The 19,936-nt window shown below is 38.6% G+C and overlaps 1 protein-coding gene across 4 annotated transcripts in view; it reads left to right on the top strand.

The window, feature by feature from the left end:
- TSHR (thyroid stimulating hormone receptor) overlaps positions 1 to 19,936 on the top strand; it is a 157,920-nt gene that overhangs the window by 129,477 nt on the left and 8,507 nt on the right. For all 4 annotated transcript variants that reach the window (XM_028496251.2, XM_028496252.2, XM_007113390.4 and 1 more), the window contains one exon: positions 543 to 620. In XM_028496251.2, the coding sequence (XP_028352052.1) occupies positions 543 to 620 (78 nt within the window). The remainder of the gene's footprint in view (positions 1 to 542; positions 621 to 19,936) is intronic.

The raw sequence follows: 19,936 nt of genomic DNA on the forward strand, positions 1-19,936 counted from the left end.
CCGATGCAGCGGACACGGGTTCGTGCCCCGGTCCGAGAAGATCCCACATGCTGTGGAGCGGCTAGGCCCGTGAGCCATGGCCGCTGAGCCTGCGCCTCCAGAGCCTGTGCTCCGCAATGGGAGAGGCCACAACAGTGAGAGGCCCGTGTACCGCAAAAAAAAAAAAAAAAAAAAAAGTAAATGTAAATATTGATCAATGTTGAGAAACAAAATTTAATTTAGTTGGTATTGAAGAAGATTGAAAAGTACAGTCTCCATTGGCCAGGTAAATAGGGAATTGGGCAACTTTTATATAACCTAGATATGCAAACTAGATCATAAACAAGCTCGCTTTCAAAGACTTCTGCCATAATTAATGTGTATAAACCTTGCACAATTGAAACCTAGAATATTTTGAGTGCTTAAGCCTGAAGAAGGTAAGGTGTTTTCCAAATTCCTAAGAAACAGGTAAGAGCTAAGGAGACCATGCTCGTATTTTATTTTGGTATTTATGTTAATTTGCTTAACCTCACCTAATCCATCCTCTCTCTCGCTTTCTCTAGTTACCTGAACAAGAATAAATACCTGACAGCTATTGACAAAGATACATTTGGTGGAGTTTACAGTGGACCAACCTTGCTGTGAGTAAGACATACAAAAGAATATTTGCCCTTTTTTTTTTTTTTTTTTTAATGGAAGGGAGGGGGCCATTAAGAAGAGTAGCTGATGATGTCTGTGGGGAGGGAATGTTGTTGTCTTGGATAAAGGCTTCTGCTAGTACTTTTCTGCCCAGCTGTATAGGTTACTACTTGGAAGAAAGTCCTTGTTCTTTAAGACTCAGAAGTCCCCAGACTCCACTGTGCCATCCTGATGCCTGATGCCACCTTGGTGTGGACATTCATGAAGGCCCTCTTTTGGAAAAAAAAGTCATTTTTGAGCAGCTGCTGTTTGCAAAATTCTGAGATATGAGGTCTACAAATAGGTGGAAGGCACTCTAGTCTTTGCTGAGAAATGAATGTGTATTGCATAATGCAATACATTATGGTATTGTACCGTACGGGGGTTCATAGCACAAAGAAGGAAGATATAAACAGTTTGATTCATATCTGGGAAAACTTACAATCACTGGAAAAGATGGGATGTAAACAGTTTTTAAAACAGCATGGAAAAAAAAGTTATTTGTGCATTTCCTCTGATTTATGCCTCCACATGTAATCATGATGAAGTTCTGTTGATTCTGTCTCCCGCAAGCCTATTCTAGTGCCATCTTCTCCATCCCCTTGGTCTTGCCTTAGTTTAGAACTTCATTTTTGAGCATCTAGTACAGTCCTTGCCAAAGTGGAACAGAGCCCCCCAGGAGAAGCACAAGACAATCCATCAGAGGCAAGAAGATTCCATCCATACATAAGAGGTTCCATTTAAAAATAAGAACAAATTGGCAATTCCCTGGGGGTCCAGTGGTTAGGACTCTGTGCTCTCACTGCTGAGGGCATGGGTTTGATTCCTGGTTAGGGAACTAAGACCCTGCAAGCCACGTGGCATGGCCAAAAAAATTTAAAAAAGAACAAATTAAGTTCTACTAATATTTTACATATAGATGATCACTGTCCCTCAGGGGTCAGGTAGGTAATGATTGCATCCCAAGGGAACAGCTGGTGATCCACAGTATCGAAGACTTACATCCTCACTCTTTCACTTTTAACAATTTCACTTCACTTTTAGATTGAATACACCCAGTTAAGTGGGTTTATGGCCTTACTTTCTTAACACACAGGCTCCATATAAGAGGGCAGAGTGACCCTGAAAATCTATTGTACCATAAGGGGGTTCATTGTTAACTCATGGCAAAGTACTTAAAAGTATTATGCATTTTTCTTTTTATAAAAAGACAAGTGAAAAAAAGTGTATTGACCTTTTCTGTGATTTTTTTTTTAACCTGCAAGACATTTTTAAAAGACATCTTTAGGGCTTCCCTGGTGGCGCAGTGGTTGAGAATCCGCCTGCCGATGCAGAGGACACGGGTTCGTGCCCCGGTCCGGGAAGATCCCATATGCCGCGGAGCGGCTGGGCCCGTGAGCCATGGCCGCTGAGCCTGCGCTCCGCAACGGGAGAGGCCACAACAGTGAGAGGCCCTTGTAACGCCAAAAAAAAAAAAAAAAAAGAGACATCTTTAACTGCTCCTTCAAGATAAAGGTGATATTTCACCAATGAATGAGGAAAGTTGTTACTCTTCTAAAGAAATGTGTCACTTATAAAAATTTTGCTTTTTTAAAATCAGAAATTGAATTTTAACATGTTTTAAAACCTTTCAAATTAAGAGTTGCAGTGGGTTTAAAATCCATGTATGTAAAATATGAAAATGAAACATCTTTAGACTAGTTTGCAAAAACTACTTATTGACAGCTGAGAATATGAATTGCAATAAAAACATGTATTTAATTACTGAATTGGATTGAGAGATGAGAATCTTAATTAGTAAGTACAGCCAAGCCTGCCCTATTCCATCTGGAACCATCTATCTTTGTGAGGAAACTTTTTCAATTGACAACCATTTAAACAAAAACCAAAATAAACTGACCCAGAAGCAGACCTCTGAATAGCTGTATCAGAAAGTGTTAAACGACAATTTTCATAATTAGTAAACTATTATTTAATAACATTGATTTCACTTTGGTGAAATATTTTTTTAAATATTACTTATTTGTTTTTATCCTATCCTTTTAAATGTATGGTTAGTGTGTTTTGTAATGTATAATATATAACATGGTATTACAGTAATATGTGTATAGAGCTCATAAATATACATATGTTAAAGTACATACTCAGACATTTTTTACTTATAAATACATGACATTGAAAGAATTTGAAGACCAATAGTGTAGACCAGAAACATTCAAAGTGTGGGTCCACTACAAGGTTGGCTCCAGAATGTACTTCAAAGCACAGCTTCCTTCGTGGAGAAAGTTTTCTTATGAGAGCAAAGTTGCCCAAACTAAGCAGTATGCTTAGTGAATTAGTTGCTTACATTCCAGTACAAGCTTCTTACTTTATCAAGGGCTCATAAGAAACAGCCAATGGTCACCACACTTTGAGTAGCACTAGTCTAAATGACAAGAGTCTCCAAATTTCCCCTGGCCTTCTATCTTTGACCTTCTCAATTTTACCCTCCCCAAACCTCCTTGTGTTCAAATGCAAATAGGATCTTAAAATCCAATGCTGGTCTCCCATTCCCCTCAGGATAAAGACCTTGGTGTGGCATGCAAAGCCCTGCTATAATCTTCAGCTTTATCTCTCACACCTCTATACACTCCTGACCAATCATCCATCCATATGGAAACTTTCAGCTCCCCTAATATTCCAACCTACTTATATGGCTATGCTAAACTCTTGCTCTTCCTACTGCTTTGAAAACCCTAGCACAACCTTATCTGTCTGATAAGCACCTACTACCATTTTGACGTTTGAGTAAAGATCTCTCTGAAGTCATTCTTGGTCCTCCTCTCCTTAGGGAAGGATGATCATTTCTTCCTTTATACTCCCTGCCTCTATTTGTGCAACTCATGGCACCAGTGACATGTTTCTATCTATCTCTCCAGGAGCTCCTAGAGGGCAGGGGCTATGTCTGTTTCATTTCTACAGTTCTAGTTCATATTACAGTGCCTGAAACACAGTATTTGCTTAAAAATGTTTGTGAAATTAATACAGTATACTATAAATATTTGAATCACACTTCCACAAATGCTATGGCATTTAAGTAGTAGTCACATTTTAAAGATATTTTAGTATGTTGTCCTTATGGGAGAGTGTCCATTTCTACTTCTTTGGAAGCGGTAAATTAAATTACCTATTTGTTTGTGCTGCTTTAAAGTTGTTTTGATAGTTTTGGTAAGTCTTTTTTTTACAAGACTCTCTAACCAAGTTAAGAGCAGATGTGCAACAGCTTGACGATGCCAGTTCTGCTTCCTAGAGGCATGCCAGGTTATAAAAAGTGAACTAGATTAGAAGCTAGACCTGGAGTTGATTCCTGGCTCCATCACTAATTGTGAGACCCAAGTCTCAGTTTTCTTATTTGTCAAAACAGGGTAGCTAAAAGTAGTGAAACTTAAGTAAGAAAATAAATCTGAAGTATTTCATATATGCTTAATAAATGGTAAACATTATCATTACCTTCACTTCTTCCTGACTCTTGACAGCATCACTATTCTTATCTTTCATAACCTCTCTGATCACTCCCTCCCAATTTCTCTCACTAGAGCTCACTGCCCCAGAATTTCAGTGTGGCTCAGTCCTGGATCTCTCTCCTCTATATCTTCTCCTTTGGTTAAATCATTTGCTCTCTAATATTACGAGAATAAGAATAATTTCTAAATTTCAGGTTTCAGACCATAGCTCTTATTCAGTCATCTCACCTGCCTGGAATTCCTCCCTCCTCTCCCTCTCATTCCTACCCATTCCCATCAGTTTGATGAAACTTTTCCTGACCAACCTCTGAAAATGTACAGTCAACATTTACTGAGCACTTGATAAGCCCAGGACTCTTCATTATGAGCTTTCAATAGGGGAGGGTCACCACTTTGAAGGATGGTCAGGGAAAGCCTCATCAAGAAGGTCACAACTGGGAAAAGATGGGAAGGTCATAAGGAGCAAGTCATATGACTATATGAGGGAAGATCATTCTAGGCAAGTGCAAAGACTCCCAGGTGAAAACATACCTGGCGTGTTTGAAGAGCAGCAAGGAGGCTGTTATAGCTCAGGCAGAGTGAACTAATAGACATATACATTTCATCCAAAAACAGAAGAACACATTCTTTTCAAGTGCACATGGAACGTTCTCCAGAATAGATCACCTCCTAGGCCAAAAAAGAAGTCTCAATACATTTAAGATTGAAATCACATCAAGCATCTTTTCCAACCACAATGGTATGAGACTAGAAACCAACTACAAGAAAAAAATGGAAAAATCACAAACACATGGAGGCTAAACAATATGCTACTAAACAAAAAATGGGTCGTTGAAGAAATCAGAGGAAATCAAAAGATACCATGAGACAAATAAAAATGGAAGCACAGTGTCCCAAAATCTATGGAACACAGCAAAAGCATTTTTAAGAGGGAAGTTTATAGCAATGTAGGCCTACCTTAGGAAACAAGAAAACTCTCAAATAAACAATCTAACATTATACCTAAAAGAACTAGAAAAAGAAGAATAAACAAAACCCAAAATTAGTAGAAGGAAGGAAATAATAAAGATCAGAGCAGAAATAAATGAAACAGACACTAAAGAAACAGTAGAAAAGATCAACAAAATTAAGAGCTGTTTCTCGAAAAGATAAACAAAATGGATAGACTTTTAGCCAGACTTATCAAGAAAAAAAGAAGAGAAGGCCCAAATCAATTAAATCAGAAATAAAAGAAGAAAAGTTATAACTGAACCACAGAAATACAAAAGGGTTTTCCAAACTATCTATCAAAGATGAAGGTAAAATAAAGACATTTTCAGATGTGCAAAGCCTCAAAAACTTGATTTCCCATTCACCTTTTCTTGAAGCATAAACCAATAAAGAGAAAAATGAGAATTTTAATGATCAACATTGGAAAGAGGCAAATGGAATTCCCAGGATGACCAAAAAGGGAGGTCCTGGGAATCTTGAAACCAGGACATCTACATCAGGGCTGAAGGAGGGCTCCAAGAGAAAGTTCTACAAATAAAAAGGGATTGATAGATTATATGATAGGACTGACTTTATGAAAAACTGAGTTGAGAGATATTCTAAGAACTTTGGAGCATATAACAAGACTCAGCAAGAGGTCCACTCAAACCAAGATATGTAAATAAAAGAGAAATAGACATCTCATGAAGAAACTAAAAATGTTACACAAGAAATAAAATGAAATCACAATATGCAGACTTGTAATAACCAAAATACTAAATATAGGTTTAACCAAATACATCCTAAAACTATTTCAGGAAAGTTGAGGGGGTGTCAGAAGGATGTATGTGCAGGGTGATGGAAGAGAGCTAAATCCTCATCTTCCAAAGTAGGGAGTCAGTGGGTGAATGAAAAACCAATAAATCAAGAAGTATTTTCAATTATGGAAAGAATACTGGAAGTTGAAAGCGGTTGCTTCAGGGGCATCAGAGAGCAGAAGGCAGGGAAGAGCTGCACAGGAATCTGCTGTGTGTGTTAAGTTTCCAGTATAATTTGCTTTATAAAAATAGGTTCATGCATTATTTTAATAAAATTCTAAATTAAATTTTAAAAGAACACCACAAAGCATAGGAAGAAAGGACAATGGAGATTGTAGCATTTGAGAGGCCTGTAGGAGGAAAATAAGAAATGAATAAGAGTCCAGTCTCATTCCTCCACTTGCAAGCATCTGTCTTAAAATGCATCTGTTAACTAACCATGTATGGCCTTGTAACATCACTTTAATTCTTGTCTTGAACTTTTGTCAAAATCTTCATTACTTTATTTCCCCCATATCTTCTCCCCACAACTAGAATTTAAGATCCTAGAGGAAATGGACTGTGTCTTATACTTTTTGTAATCCCCCCACTTCAAAAAAGAAGACAGCAAGTACTCAATAAATCTTGATAACGTATAACTTAATATCAAAGAGCCATGATTTGGCTATGATTTGGAATAAAAGCCAAACTTGGAAAATCTTAAACTCCATCTAAAGAGAAGATAATTGGAATATATGTATACCTCATAAAGGTATTGTGAATGACTGTATTCATCTCTGTTGACTAAAACAGTCAAATTTGCCCACTTAGTTTACCACCTGTTTTCAAGGTCATTTCTTTAAAAAGAATCTAACTTAAAACAGCTGCAACATCTAAAGTAAGATCTCATCTCCAATCTTTGCTAATTTTTAAAAGCCTTTTAAATTTAGTTTCATAACATTTTTTCCTTATTGATTTTTTAATCAAGATATGCAATCTCATTTTCCATTTTTATACTGTCCATTTTTGATTATCGTGTTTTCTTTTCATCTTATCTTGAAAGAGAAGCTCTTGGTGTTTATAACCTCAAAGGAAAGAACACACTGAAATGTAATGCCTTCCATAATAACCAGAGTCCTCCAAGGTCTAAATTATGTAACTCACTCTAATAAGCATTTAACCTACTGTTGATAATGCCTATATTATAATTGTCCCACTTACTATTATAACTCCTAAGAAGATGAAATCTCTGTGATAATATACTTGAGCTTGCACTACATGTTATCAACAAAAACAAACTTCAAAATAAACTATTGTTGCTATTAGCTGATCAAATTAATCATTTGAAAATCTAAGAGTCAAGGCACTGCCATCTTGATTTAGAGGAAAGTAAGTCTTTCATGTATTTCTTTTGACTCGTAATGCTCTCCACAAGGTCATACTATTAGATGGCTGAAAAATTGTGGCAGGGTTCTTTCTAGCATGGCTGAAGTCCACAGGTGTGTTGAATACATGATTTTCTAGGTTGATTCTGGGCAAAATTATTAATGCTCTCCACAAGGTCATACTATTAGATGGCTGAAAAATTGTGGCAGGGTTCTTTCTAGCATGGCTGAAGTCCACAGGTGTGTTGAATACATGATTTTCTAGGTTGATTCTGGGCAAAATTATTTTTTTATTGAGGTATAATTTACATACAATAACATGCACATTTTTAAAGTGTACAGTTTGATGAGTTTTGGCAAAACTATGTTACCTCAGTGAAGGCTTAGAACATTTTCATGGCCCAGAAACTTCTCTCATGCCCCAATGTCCCATAAACAGCCACATATCTTTTTATTCTTCTAGTGTAAAAATAAGAGTGCAATTATCAAGTCACAGGATAGATGTATATTTAACTTTATAGGATATACTGTCAAACTGTTTTCCAAAATGACTATCCCATTTTCTAGTCCCACCAGTGAAGTGAGTTTCATACTTGCCAATCCATTGTATTATCAATCTTTTTTATTCTAGTCATGCTAGTAGGTGTAAAGAGATATCTCATGGTGGTTTTACTTAGTGTTTCCCTGACTATTAATGATGTCGAGCACCTTTTCATGTACTTGTTAGCCATTTGTATATTTTCTTTTTTCGAGGGTCTGTTCAAATATTTTATCCATTCTTAAAGTTGGGTTGCATGCCATTTTGTTGTTATTGAGGTGTAGTCCTGGGTAATGAAATCAGTTTTAGTCCTAACTACCCGTCCTCTCTCATCCCTAGTTTATTCTCTCTTTCTGTTTCTCTTTTCTTTCTTTCTAAGAAGAAATAGCTAACCGGAAACAAACTCACACAAGGTGTTCATTAACTCATTCTGCAGATATTTTACTGAGCACCTACTGAACTCCATGAAAATTGTAAGAATAAGATACAACCTCTGCCCTGAAAGAGGTTACAATCAAATTCAGGAGAAATGTGAATAAGGCACTATAAGTTTAATGTAAAAAGAGCCATAAGAAGTATTTAAAGAATCAAGATAGCGTTTCTGATTAGGGTGACCAGCAAAGGCCTTGTTATAAGAGGTGGTATTTGAGATGGGCTTCAGGTGAGGGGTAGAATGACAATAGACAGAGACAGAAACTATAAGAGGAAGAACAAAGGCAAGCTTACAGGAAAACAGGATATATTCTAAGAGCAACAACAACCAAAAAAACATAATTTGGGCCAAAGGATAGTGTCTGAAAAGCGTGTTGTGTTGAAATCATGTTATGGGAACATGACCTGACTCAGCAGGTAAGGATGACCCACTGAAGATTACCATGGAAAGATTAGTAATAGATGCATAATCCATTACAGTTTGTGGCCCTCTTCAACTCACCCCATGCTTCCTTTCCTTGGCCTCTGCCCACCCTTGACCCTGACTATATTAACCCTGGGTAGCTCTGTCCCAGCCATGGCACTGGGACCACTCATCTCTACATCTTGGCTGTTTGGCAGGCACTGGCCCTCCCTCAGAGGGAGGGAAATCGAGCCCAAAGACCTAATCAGCCTAGTGTTCCTTGTCTTCCTTTCTGTGCCTGCCAGCAGAGCCTCTGGAGTAGCTCTCTTGGAGAGGAAGGGAGCTGCCCAAGGGTGGAAAACCAGAGGAGTTTGTCTACTAGGCTGCTCTACTCTGGGCTGTGAAATGAGTTACAAAGACAAACAGACCTCTTGCAGTGCCCGACTTGGGCACCAAGCCAGACTCATGCCAAGGAAGCCGGGTTGTCAGGGAAGCAACCAAAGCAGGATAAGCAACTTATCCTCCTAAGTCATACACCCTTTTCTCCAGAGGCACAGCAAAGGAGAGGGCCTGTGACCATTTTGTAGTGTCTATGAGAGCTGCAAGGAAGGTCACAGAAGAATTTGAAGAGAAAGAGAAGACAATTACCTTTCCAGAATTGTGTGCATGCTGGCTTCTTGCTAAAAACAAAAGGATGGTCTGCTTCAGCCCTAGGAATCTTTGGACCAAAGGAGTTATGTCAATAACTTAGGATACTTGAGTCCCCCCAAATCCAGATTTATTGATCAGTTGCATCTCTTACTACCATAGCCATTGATATGAGAAGAAAGGATTAATACTTTAAGTCACGGAAATCTACAATGATAAGGTTACTTTTTACAATTATTGAGAAATTTTCAGAGCATTTCCCAACTAGGGGGATGACTCTGGTAGGAGAAGGATGATGGAGTTATTGCAAAGGTCCTCAAAGTCGTACAAACCTTTCAGCTTCTTCAATTGACTAAAAGCCCAGCTACTATTATCCTCAAAAGATTTTTACTTTAAATAAAGTTCTCCAAAGCACTGAGAGCCACTGTCCTAGAGCAATGGCCTCAAATGATCATGCATTTTACATCAGGGGATTCAGTCTGAGTAAAGGTTTTTGTATCTATGCCACGTCAAAAAGTAAACTAGGATGACTGCATCTCTAAAAAAGAATAATTCACAAATCCATTAACTGTTTCTTTTAACTCATTTTTGCTAAAGTCAATTATTTAAAGGCTTTTTACTTTGATCAATACTGATAGAACATAAAAGAATCTTTACTGAGTCTGAATTCTAGGTAAACAACACTTGAAGTTTCAGGGAAAAAATTAGAAAAAATTTTCTAAACCAGTTTTATTAACTAATCAGTGCTCTTTAGCCAAGAGCCCTCAACAGTGATGAATCTTCGGAATAAAAAGCAAGTAGGAACACATATTTTTTCTCTGCAACTTTACATGTAAATAAACCTGCTTTTTAGTGAGTGCCTACTAGTCTCAGTGCTAAACATTTTTAAATAAATTATTTTATTTTCTACAATCAATCCCAAAGGTTTTTGACCTCTCCATACTACTCCACTCATAATTTCTGGTAATTTTACCCATATCAAGTCTCAGCTGTATGATGAAAGAAGAGAAATGAGATTGCATAGGGCCAAATAGATGAGGCAAAAATCATGTGTACTCTGTTCTGTAGCAAGTTTTAGTTGTGATTTTATAATTCATTAAAAGATGCTGGTAACAGCCTGATAGGAGGGGTGAATCAACCTGGGATTAAATTTTTAAATAAATAACCCACAAATATAAATAAAGAAGCAGTTTACAGTGTATACTAATGAGGCACTCAATTCTTCCCAAGTAAATATGGATGAATACTAAATCTTTGACTCTTCTGTGATTTTTACTCTTGGAACAGGTGGAAGGAAATAAGGTAGTTAAGGGTTTTCATTCTGACATGCTATCTCTGTCAAGTCTCTGAAATCCATTTTGTTAATTATGTTCTGCTTCTGAGTCTAAAAGAAACAAACACTTGAAAGAAAGTGGACTTTTCATTTCTCACAGACTGATAGTGATGGTCATTATGTATGTGGGTTGTGCGTCAGGGAGGACAGGGGAGAGGACTTAATACTGAGGAGGATATGTTTGTGTTTCAGCATTTGACTATCGGTAATACCTTGCCATCATTTCCTCTTGTTACTGTGTGGAGACGCTCCAACCTTACTGAATTACAGTATACAGGTAGTTTTTCATTCCAGGATACATAATGCTGAGACAGTCAACTTCATGAGATTTCATAGGTCATGGAAGCTATAGTCTTAAATGAAGTGTAATTATGCAAACTCAAGAGCGAAAGGAAAGAAGATAACAGTGATTATCGGAGTTACAAAGCAATTTTGTTTGTACACAGACTTCAAGAAAAGATTGGTAATTTATGATCATCTAAATCTTTAGACAAACATTTTCTTATTAATAATAGGGGCCATTTTTGAGCTTCAGCTGTGTGCTAGGATCTTTACAGATCACCTTGAGTCTCTTTAACTATTCAATAGTAGGTGCCATGATTCCTATTTAACAAATGAGAAAACTGAAGTGCAGAGATATCAGGTAAGTCCCCAAGGTCACCTGGCCATAAGTGGTGATATTAGGATGCAAACCCAGCCCTAACTCAGAAACACCATCAATTTACAGCACATCAGGTCAACCCCTTCCACATAAGATGATTTTTGCTCCTGTTGTAATCCTCCAACTTTGCTTGATCATTTTCTTAAATTTCTACCTAAACATCCCCAGTTCTTGATTATCTGACTCTGAAAAAAACCAAAGTCCTCACCAAGGCCTTCAAAGACCTATGCTGTTCGCCCCCCACCCATGACCCAGTATCTCTGACCCCATCTCCTGCACGTTTCCTCATCACTCCACTCCAGCCACACTGAACTGGTGCCCTCAGGCATGTTCTCACCTTGGGGGTTATGCACCAGCTGTTTTCTCTACCCAGGAGGTTCCTTCCCCAGATATCCATGGGGCTTGCTCTTCTGACTCCTTTGAGTTTTTGCTTAAATGTAAGCTTCTCACTGAGGTCTTCCCTGAATTCCCTGTTTAAATTTGAAGCTGCCCATCACCCTTCATCCCATTTCCCTGCTTTCTTTTTCTCCATGATACTTAGCACCATCCAAACTTCTAGCCATTTTAGACATCTACTGACTTATTTACTCCTTCTCCCTCCATTAGTATGTAAATGTAATGGGAGAAGAGATTTTTGTCTATCTTTCCCCATGGTTGTAACCCCAATGCCTGATACAATGACTCACACATAGCAGAAATTCCTTAAGAACGCCTCTTTTCTATGGGTTCTCTGAAAATGAGCAAGCCCAGTAGCGAAGTAGTCCATGTGAACAACTTGCAAATTCTTGTTGCAAGTCAATCCTCATATGAAAAAATTAAAGACATTTACCTGTGGGCACTTGGAGGGATCTTAAAGTAGAATACCTGATCTTAAAACATGCTAATGATTGACTCATGTTGTAGAAACATAAGCAGTTTATATAAAATGAAGTCGAGGCAGATGCCCTCCTGCCTCCTCATTGTTGCTTTTGGACCATTAGCTCTCCTCCTCCTTAAAACCTCTCCCCAACTTTGACTCTCGTGCCCTCAAACATTACCACCCAAATATACTTTTTTTTTTTAACCACTCTTTTTTTGGTGTGAATTCTATACAAACCTTTTTTTTTTTTCCAATTTTGTTTTATTTTCTTTCTTTTAAAAAAATTTTTTTTTAATTCAAGTATAGTTGGTTTACCACCCAAATATCTTTTTTGTTGTGATTTGTGAACTCCTAAATTACTCTATCTCATTTCTTGAAGCTCTCAGCACCTGATGCACTGTTATTGATTCCTCTAACACTACTCCTTTCATAATTTTTGTTGATTTCAGTATCCATGTGGATCTTCTTTCCTATACCTTGGCCTCTGACTTCCACTCCAGTAACCTTGTCCTCCACTCTACCTCTAGACTTCAGGTCCATGGCCATAGGCCTGTCATGACCAATGATTCCAAACCCTTCATAATCTCAGTCTCAAACATTCTGCTGTCTTTCCATGTGTTTCCTTCTAATACAGTCATTCCTTCAATTCTTTGGTCTTACTAGGAGCTACAATCTATTACTAATATTTCACTGTCTTTCACCTCTCTCATGTCTTCATTTCTTCCTTATGAAGCTTCAATTCCATATCTATCATTATAAGCACTGACTTGTACACACAGCCAACTAACTACCTTGACCCTCTCGCTATCATCCTTGCATAGAAAAACCCTACCTTGGTTAAGTCCAGTTCCCACCTACTGTGGGCCTGGACTTTTGCAGGTGGGCTTGGCAAGTGGTTTCATTTTAAATCATTCACTCCAGGTGGGCCCCAAGTGCTGTACAGCAATAACATCCCATTTCCCTAGGCACTCTCCCAGATGAACATGTCAGACCTCCTCCCCTCTCCTCAATTCTCTAGTCCTCTCTCATTCTCATGCCCAGCTGATCACCTTGACTTCCATTTCATTTAGAATAAAATCAATCAGAAGAGAATTCCTCATGCTCCCACCACCAAATCTACCCACCTTCCTGTATCTATGTCTACATCCTCTGTCTCCTCTCCTGAATTTTAAGTCACTCTTTAAGGCTGGGCCCTTCACCAAGGTCTTGGGTCCCATGCCCTCTCAGCAATTCAAGGGCATTGCTTCGGCAATCCTCGTCCCTCTGTCCCATAGCATCTATATTTTCCTCTTTACTTGATTATCTCCCATCAACATTTAAACATGCTATTGTTTCTCCCAGCCTAAAACAATATTTCTTGAGCCTATGGATTACAAGACACCTAAGGGACATATCAGTCAGCTGTAATACTTAGGTCAACTTGGCTCCTGACTCCAGTGAGACAACTACCTTTCCTCTCTTGGAACACTGATTGAATATTTGATGACTTTAAAGAGTTATTATTATTTTTAAGTCTTCTTTTATTTTTAAAAGATACTTTAACTTTCAGGACTATATACTGAACTACTTATAATTTTAAAATATCCCTTCAACTCCACATCTACCTCTGTGTCCTTTTGTAGCAAGACATCACAAAAGAGTTGGCTAGAATCCTAAATCCTCTCCCCCAATCCCTGTTAAGCTCACTCCAATCACGTTTTCACCATGCCACCAAAACTGCTCTTTTCAAGGTCACCAGTGACTTCCACAGTTGCTAAATCAAATGGCCAATTCTTAGTTCGTGTCTCAGAAGCATTTAACTAGGTTGATGACTTCATCCTCCTTACAATACCTTCTTCTTTTGGCTTCCAAGACACCGCTCTCTCTTGGTTTTTCTCCACACCTCTGACTGCTCCTTCCCAGTCTTCCTCTCTGGTTCTTCCTCTTCTTCCTGATCTCTTGTTGTTGGAGTACCCCAGCATTCCACCTGTGGCCTTCTTTTTATCTCTCTTTATTCGCGTCCTTGGTGATCTCATCCACTCATATGGCTTTGCATAATGCCTGTGATATCTAAATAGAAATCTCCAATCCAGACAACTCTACCAAATTCCAGACTTATAACACACTGCCTACTTGACACTGCTACCTGGATGTCTAATAGGCATCTCAAACTTGACCTGTCAAAACTAGACCTCTGACCATTCCTCCAAATTTGCTTTACCTGCAGCCTTCCCCATCTCAGGAAATGGCAACTCCATTCTTCCAGCTGCAGACCATATGTCATGGAGTCATTCTTGACCTCACTTTCTCTCAGACCCCATGTCTAAATCCATCAGAAAATCCCATTGGTTCTACCTTTTAAATCTATACAAACTCCAACAATTCTCAGCATCTCCACTGCCACCACTCTGGTCCAAGGCACCATGTTGTCTATTGTTGGTCTCCTTGTTTCCACCCTTTTCTCCTTTTGGCTTATTCTCAAAGCAGTAGTTTGATCCTTTAAAAATAAGTCAGATTGTACCATTCCTCTGAAGGCTTTTGATCTCACTGTGATGAAAAGACAAAGTCCTTTTGATGGCCTACAAGGCACACATGATCTGGCTCCCCATTATCTCTCTGACTTCTTCTTCCACATTTCCTAACCCCCCACTGTCTCGGCTCCAGCCATACTGGCCTCCCTGCTTGTTTAAACATACCATGTATACTCATCCCAGGGACTTTGCACTGACTGGTCTCTCTGCCTGGAATGCTCTTTCCCAGATATAACTATGGCTCTCTCCCTCATCTCCTTCAGATCTTCGCTCAACCAACTCCTCAGTGATGTCTTCCCTGACACCCTTCCCCATCTCTAATTGTGACCTACCTCTGGGCTCTCCCTTTCCCCTACTCCGTATTGCTTCTCCCCATGGTACTTATCATTGTCATCTAACACACTGTTACTTTAAAAAAAAAATTATCCCTCTCTCTAGAATGTAAGCATAAGAAGAGCAGGAATTTCTGCATGTTTAGTTAACTGCTATAACCCTAGATTGTAGAACTGTATCTGAGACATAGAAAGCAATCAATAAATACTTATTGAATAAATGCACATGCTGTTTTAAAATTTTAAACAAATAATTAAACAAGCTCACTGCCTTGAACTTATAGCTTTTAAGCCCTAGTTATTTTTAACTCAGTAGCAATAAATTAAAACTGCTTTTTAAGCAGTAAGTTAATCTTCTTTCTGCTCTTAGATGCATTTCATCTACCAATTTACAGATGTGACTACACATTTATAATGGATCAGCTTCTACATACTGACCTTTAGAAAACCCCACATTCATTACAAGCAAACATAAAAGAGACTTGCAATTGCTGCTGAAACATTGGCAAGCCGATTAGTGCTTATTTAATTTGCAATCGAATTCATCAAAGGTTATTCGTGTATTTGATAATGACAAAATATCTCACATAAAAATAGAAACTGTTCCAATGTTTGAGGATGCTAGAGCACATAATTGCTTCTGAGGAGCAATTTGTTCTTCCTATGACATCAAATATCAGTTGGGTCTTTTTTTTTTCCTGGCATCCTTAAAATTTGGTGATATTCTTGCCCAGTATATAACCCTGCAGGCCTCACTCTCTCCAAATTCAGGTCCTGTTACTTTCATTAGACACTTAACTTGAGATGGTTCCCATTACCTAGGCAATTAGACTTCAAACTGTCTGCCAGGCTCAGCTCAGCTGCATTCTGTTTTGTGAGTAAATACTTGCTAGAGACAAATTCTCTTGAAGTTCAGTGCCCATCACTTGAGGAGCTCCTTGTGGAAAGTGCCAGAGTCAGTAAGAGAGAGGGAGGCCCTCCAGCTATAGGCTTCATTTGATATGGCTGCATTCACAAAGGAATTCAGGTCCTTTAACAGTTGATAGCTACTCTCCATATTCTTATCACTTCAAAGCCAAAGTTTAAAAATTAAACTATATTTTGAAGGATTTATTTTAGGAAAGATACACTATTAGGAAATTCTGGATTCAAAGTGGTCAAATAAAAATTTAGATGAATGTGAAAAGATACAGCTTCAAATAACTTAAAATGATCCCTGCCTTGTTAAGTCTGAGGATTTCTTCAGACTGAGGCTTTTTCTCCATCAGTTCCAAATTTGGAGATTGTCCAGTGTGGCTCAGCACTCAACAAGTATGCATTCTCAGCTCTTGCACACTTCTACATGCTAAATGGAGTAGTGATTAAAAGTCAAAGATGATGCATTGAACTTAAGCCTTTATTTCTTCTCCCTCCCGAGATCCCTCTAAAAAGATGGGAAAGAAAATTTTAATGTACATAAATCAACAAGGACAAAGAAGACAGGTGAGGGCAAATGGATGGTCTGGAGAGCTACAGAATTCTGGGGGGGAAAAGGCAGAGGAGAAGGAGGCAAAACCCACACGGAGCATATATTCGGAGGCAACTTCCTTGCCCCGCAGAATCTCTGAAGGGTATGAGATTTAGTGGTGATGGATGTGGCATGTGGCAAGAGACGTGGGGCTAAAAACAAAAGGATTAATTGAAGGTCTCTGTCTGGAAATGGTAACCCTCCACCCCATTCATGCAAAACTCCAACAGCCAAGTACCTCCCCTCTAAGCTGGAGATTGAAGTCTTTTTTCTGAAGAAGTTGAAAAACTCTAAAACAAAAAAGACCTCCACATTGGCATTTTAGGGTTCAACAGCATAATGGCCAGCTCCCCACAGAATTGCCCGAAAGCACAGTCTACTGGTAGACAAGCTCCCTATCAGATTTTCAGTGCCTCGTTCTTCAGCATGAATGTGACACCAAGGAACACAAGCCAAAGAATGCTTCTAACATGCAAGATCAAAACCAAGAAAAACAAATGGGGGGTGGGGGTGGGGAGGGGGATGAGCCTGGAGGAACCAAAGACGTTAAAGAGAACAGAAGAGAACTTTTTACAAAGCAACAATTAGTGACCTGAGATAAATCTGAAAAGATGTTTTATCCCTATAACAGTAATGATAATAATGACTAATATTCATTGACAACACACTGTCAGTTACTGTTCAAGAAGATGAGGAAACTGAGGCACAAAAAGTTAAGTAACTGATAGTAAGTGGGGAAGCCAAAATACAAATCCAGATAGTCTGAATTTACAACTCATGCTCCTAACTGCTGTGTGTGCACCAGTCTGTGTGCGAAAAATATAGCGATAAACAGAACAGGCAGAGTCCCAGCTCTTATCAAGCTAAAATTAAAAAATTCAAAGCCAGGCACAGAAAGACAAATACTGCATGATCCCTCTTATATGTGGAATCTAAAAAAGTGAATTCACAGTAACAGTAGAATGGTGGTTGCCAGGGGATGGGGGATGAGGGAAATAGGAAAATGTTGGTCAAGAGGTACAAAGTTTCAGTTATGCAGTGTTAAGTTCTGACTGTCTAATACACAGCATGGTGACTATAGTTAATACTATATCGCATACTTGAAATTTGCTAAGAGAGTAAATCTTAAGTGTTCTCACCACACACAAAAAATTACATCTGTGTGAGGTGATAGATATGTTAATTAGCTTGATGATGATAATCATTTCACAGTGTATACACGTATCAGAACAGCACTTTGTACACCATAAATATATACACCATATTTATGTACACCATAAATAAAAATATACAATTTTTATTTGTCAATTATATCTCAATAAAGTTGGAAATTTTTTTAATTAATTTTTTTAATTCAATAGAAGAGATGGAAGATACAGTCAAGGAATTTTACCAGAAGATTCAATAAAAATAATAGCAGAAAATTATAAGAAAATATGGAGATATGTCTGATGGTTCCAGGACGGTCCTTTTCCACTTACCAGGAATTCCAGGGAAGAAACTCAAGTTATTGTGTTATTCCAAGGCACGAGTTATCTTGGGAACAATACCGAAAATTGTCTTACAGGTGAAGAGCACAGGTCTCCAGATTGAAGGGGCCCCTCCATCCCAGTGTCCAGCACAATAAACGAAAAATATCTATATCTATATCAAGGCACACTTTCATGAAATCTCACACCAGGGAAGAGAAGGCCATATAATCATTTCACAATATATACATATCTCAAATCATCATGTTGTACACCTTGAACATAATATATGTCAATTATATCTCAATAAAGCTGAGAGAGAGAGAAGGCTATAAAAGCTGTCAGAGAGTAAAAATCACATCAATGACCAAAGAATATATGGAATCTAAAAAAAAAAGAAAAATGGTTCTGAAGAACCTAGGGGCAGGACAGGAATAAAGACACAGATGTAGAGAATGGACTTGAGGACACGGGGAGGGGGAAGGGTAAGCTGGGACGAAGTGAGAGAGTGGCATGGACATATATACACTACCAAATGTAAAATAGATAGATAGTGGGAAGCAGCTGCATAGTACAGGGAGATCAGCTCGGTGGTTTGTGACCACCTAGAGGTGTGGGAAAGGGAGGATGGGAGGGAGACGCAAGAGGGAGGAGATATGGGGATATGTGTATATGTATAGCTGATTCACTTTGTTATAAAGCAGAAACTAACACACCATTGTAAAGCAATTATACTCCAATAAAGATGTTAAAAAAAAATGACCAAAGAATAAGAACCTGAATGGCATCGTACTTACCAAAAGCAACACTGGGTGCTAGAATTCAATAGAGTAAAGCCTTTAGAATTCTGGAGAAAAGTGATTTGCAACCTAAAATTTATAGCCAGGTAAAGTGTCAATTGAATACAAGAGTAAGGAAAAAAGTCATTTTCAGTCATAAAAGGACTCAGAAAATATCTTGCATATATGACCTGTAAAAAATTACTTGGAAATGTACTCCAGGGAATTCCCTGGTGGTCCAGTGGTTTGGACTCAGCATTTTCACCACTGAGGGCGCGGGTTCAATCCCTGGTGAGGGCACTAAGATCTTGTAAGCCGGGAAAAGAGAAAGAAAGAAAGAGAGAGAGAGAGAGAGAGAGAGAGAGAGAGAGAGAGAGAGAAAGGAAGGAAGGAAGGAAGGAAGGAAGAAAGAAAGAAGGAAAGCGAGAGAGAGGGAGGGAGGGAGAGAGGGAGGGAAGGAGGAAGGAAGGAAGGAAGGAAGAAAGAAAATGTACTCCAGTGAAATGAGGGAGAAAATCAAGAAAGAAGACAACACAGAATTCAGGAAGAGACTCGCACTGGAGAGAGGGCAGAAACTTAGAGAAACGTGAACTGTAGACATTGGAGGAACCATGGGTTTCAAGCTGGAAAGCAACAAAACTTGTTCTTTCCAAGTTTTAGAAAGAACATCCTGTCCTAAGTCTGAAGGCAGAATTAGTAGATACTTTCTGGGAGACGAGTCAGGAAGTTTTTACAAAACTCAGTTGAAATGTAATTCAGACCTAAACTAAGGTGGTAGTTATGAGAACCATGACACTGTAGACCCATAAACAGCAGAGCTGTTTATGTTTCAGAGCTGAAATCTGATTGGGGGTCTAGCTCAATTGCATTTTACTGTAAACATTCATGGCATGAATACTGAACAAGGACAAGAGAGAATCCACAAGGACATAAGCCCTGGAAGATGGCACTTGGTGGGCAGGAAATAAAGAAATAGCAGTAGGCTTAGAGGGAAGACTCATTCCATTGGGTTATTTTGAAAAGAGAGGCAGTGCTACATCCACGGGGAAGTATAGGAGCTCCTACCTTCCTTTCTGCAGCACTCAGAGCTGTCTGATTAAAACTGTAGATCTCTGCAACAGAGGTTAAATTTTTTTAAAAGGGGGGGTTGGAGG

Source organism: Physeter macrocephalus, chromosome 11 (assembly GCF_002837175.3).
Source record: "Physeter macrocephalus isolate SW-GA chromosome 11, ASM283717v5, whole genome shotgun sequence".
NCBI lineage: Eukaryota > Metazoa > Chordata > Mammalia > Artiodactyla > Physeteridae > Physeter > Physeter macrocephalus.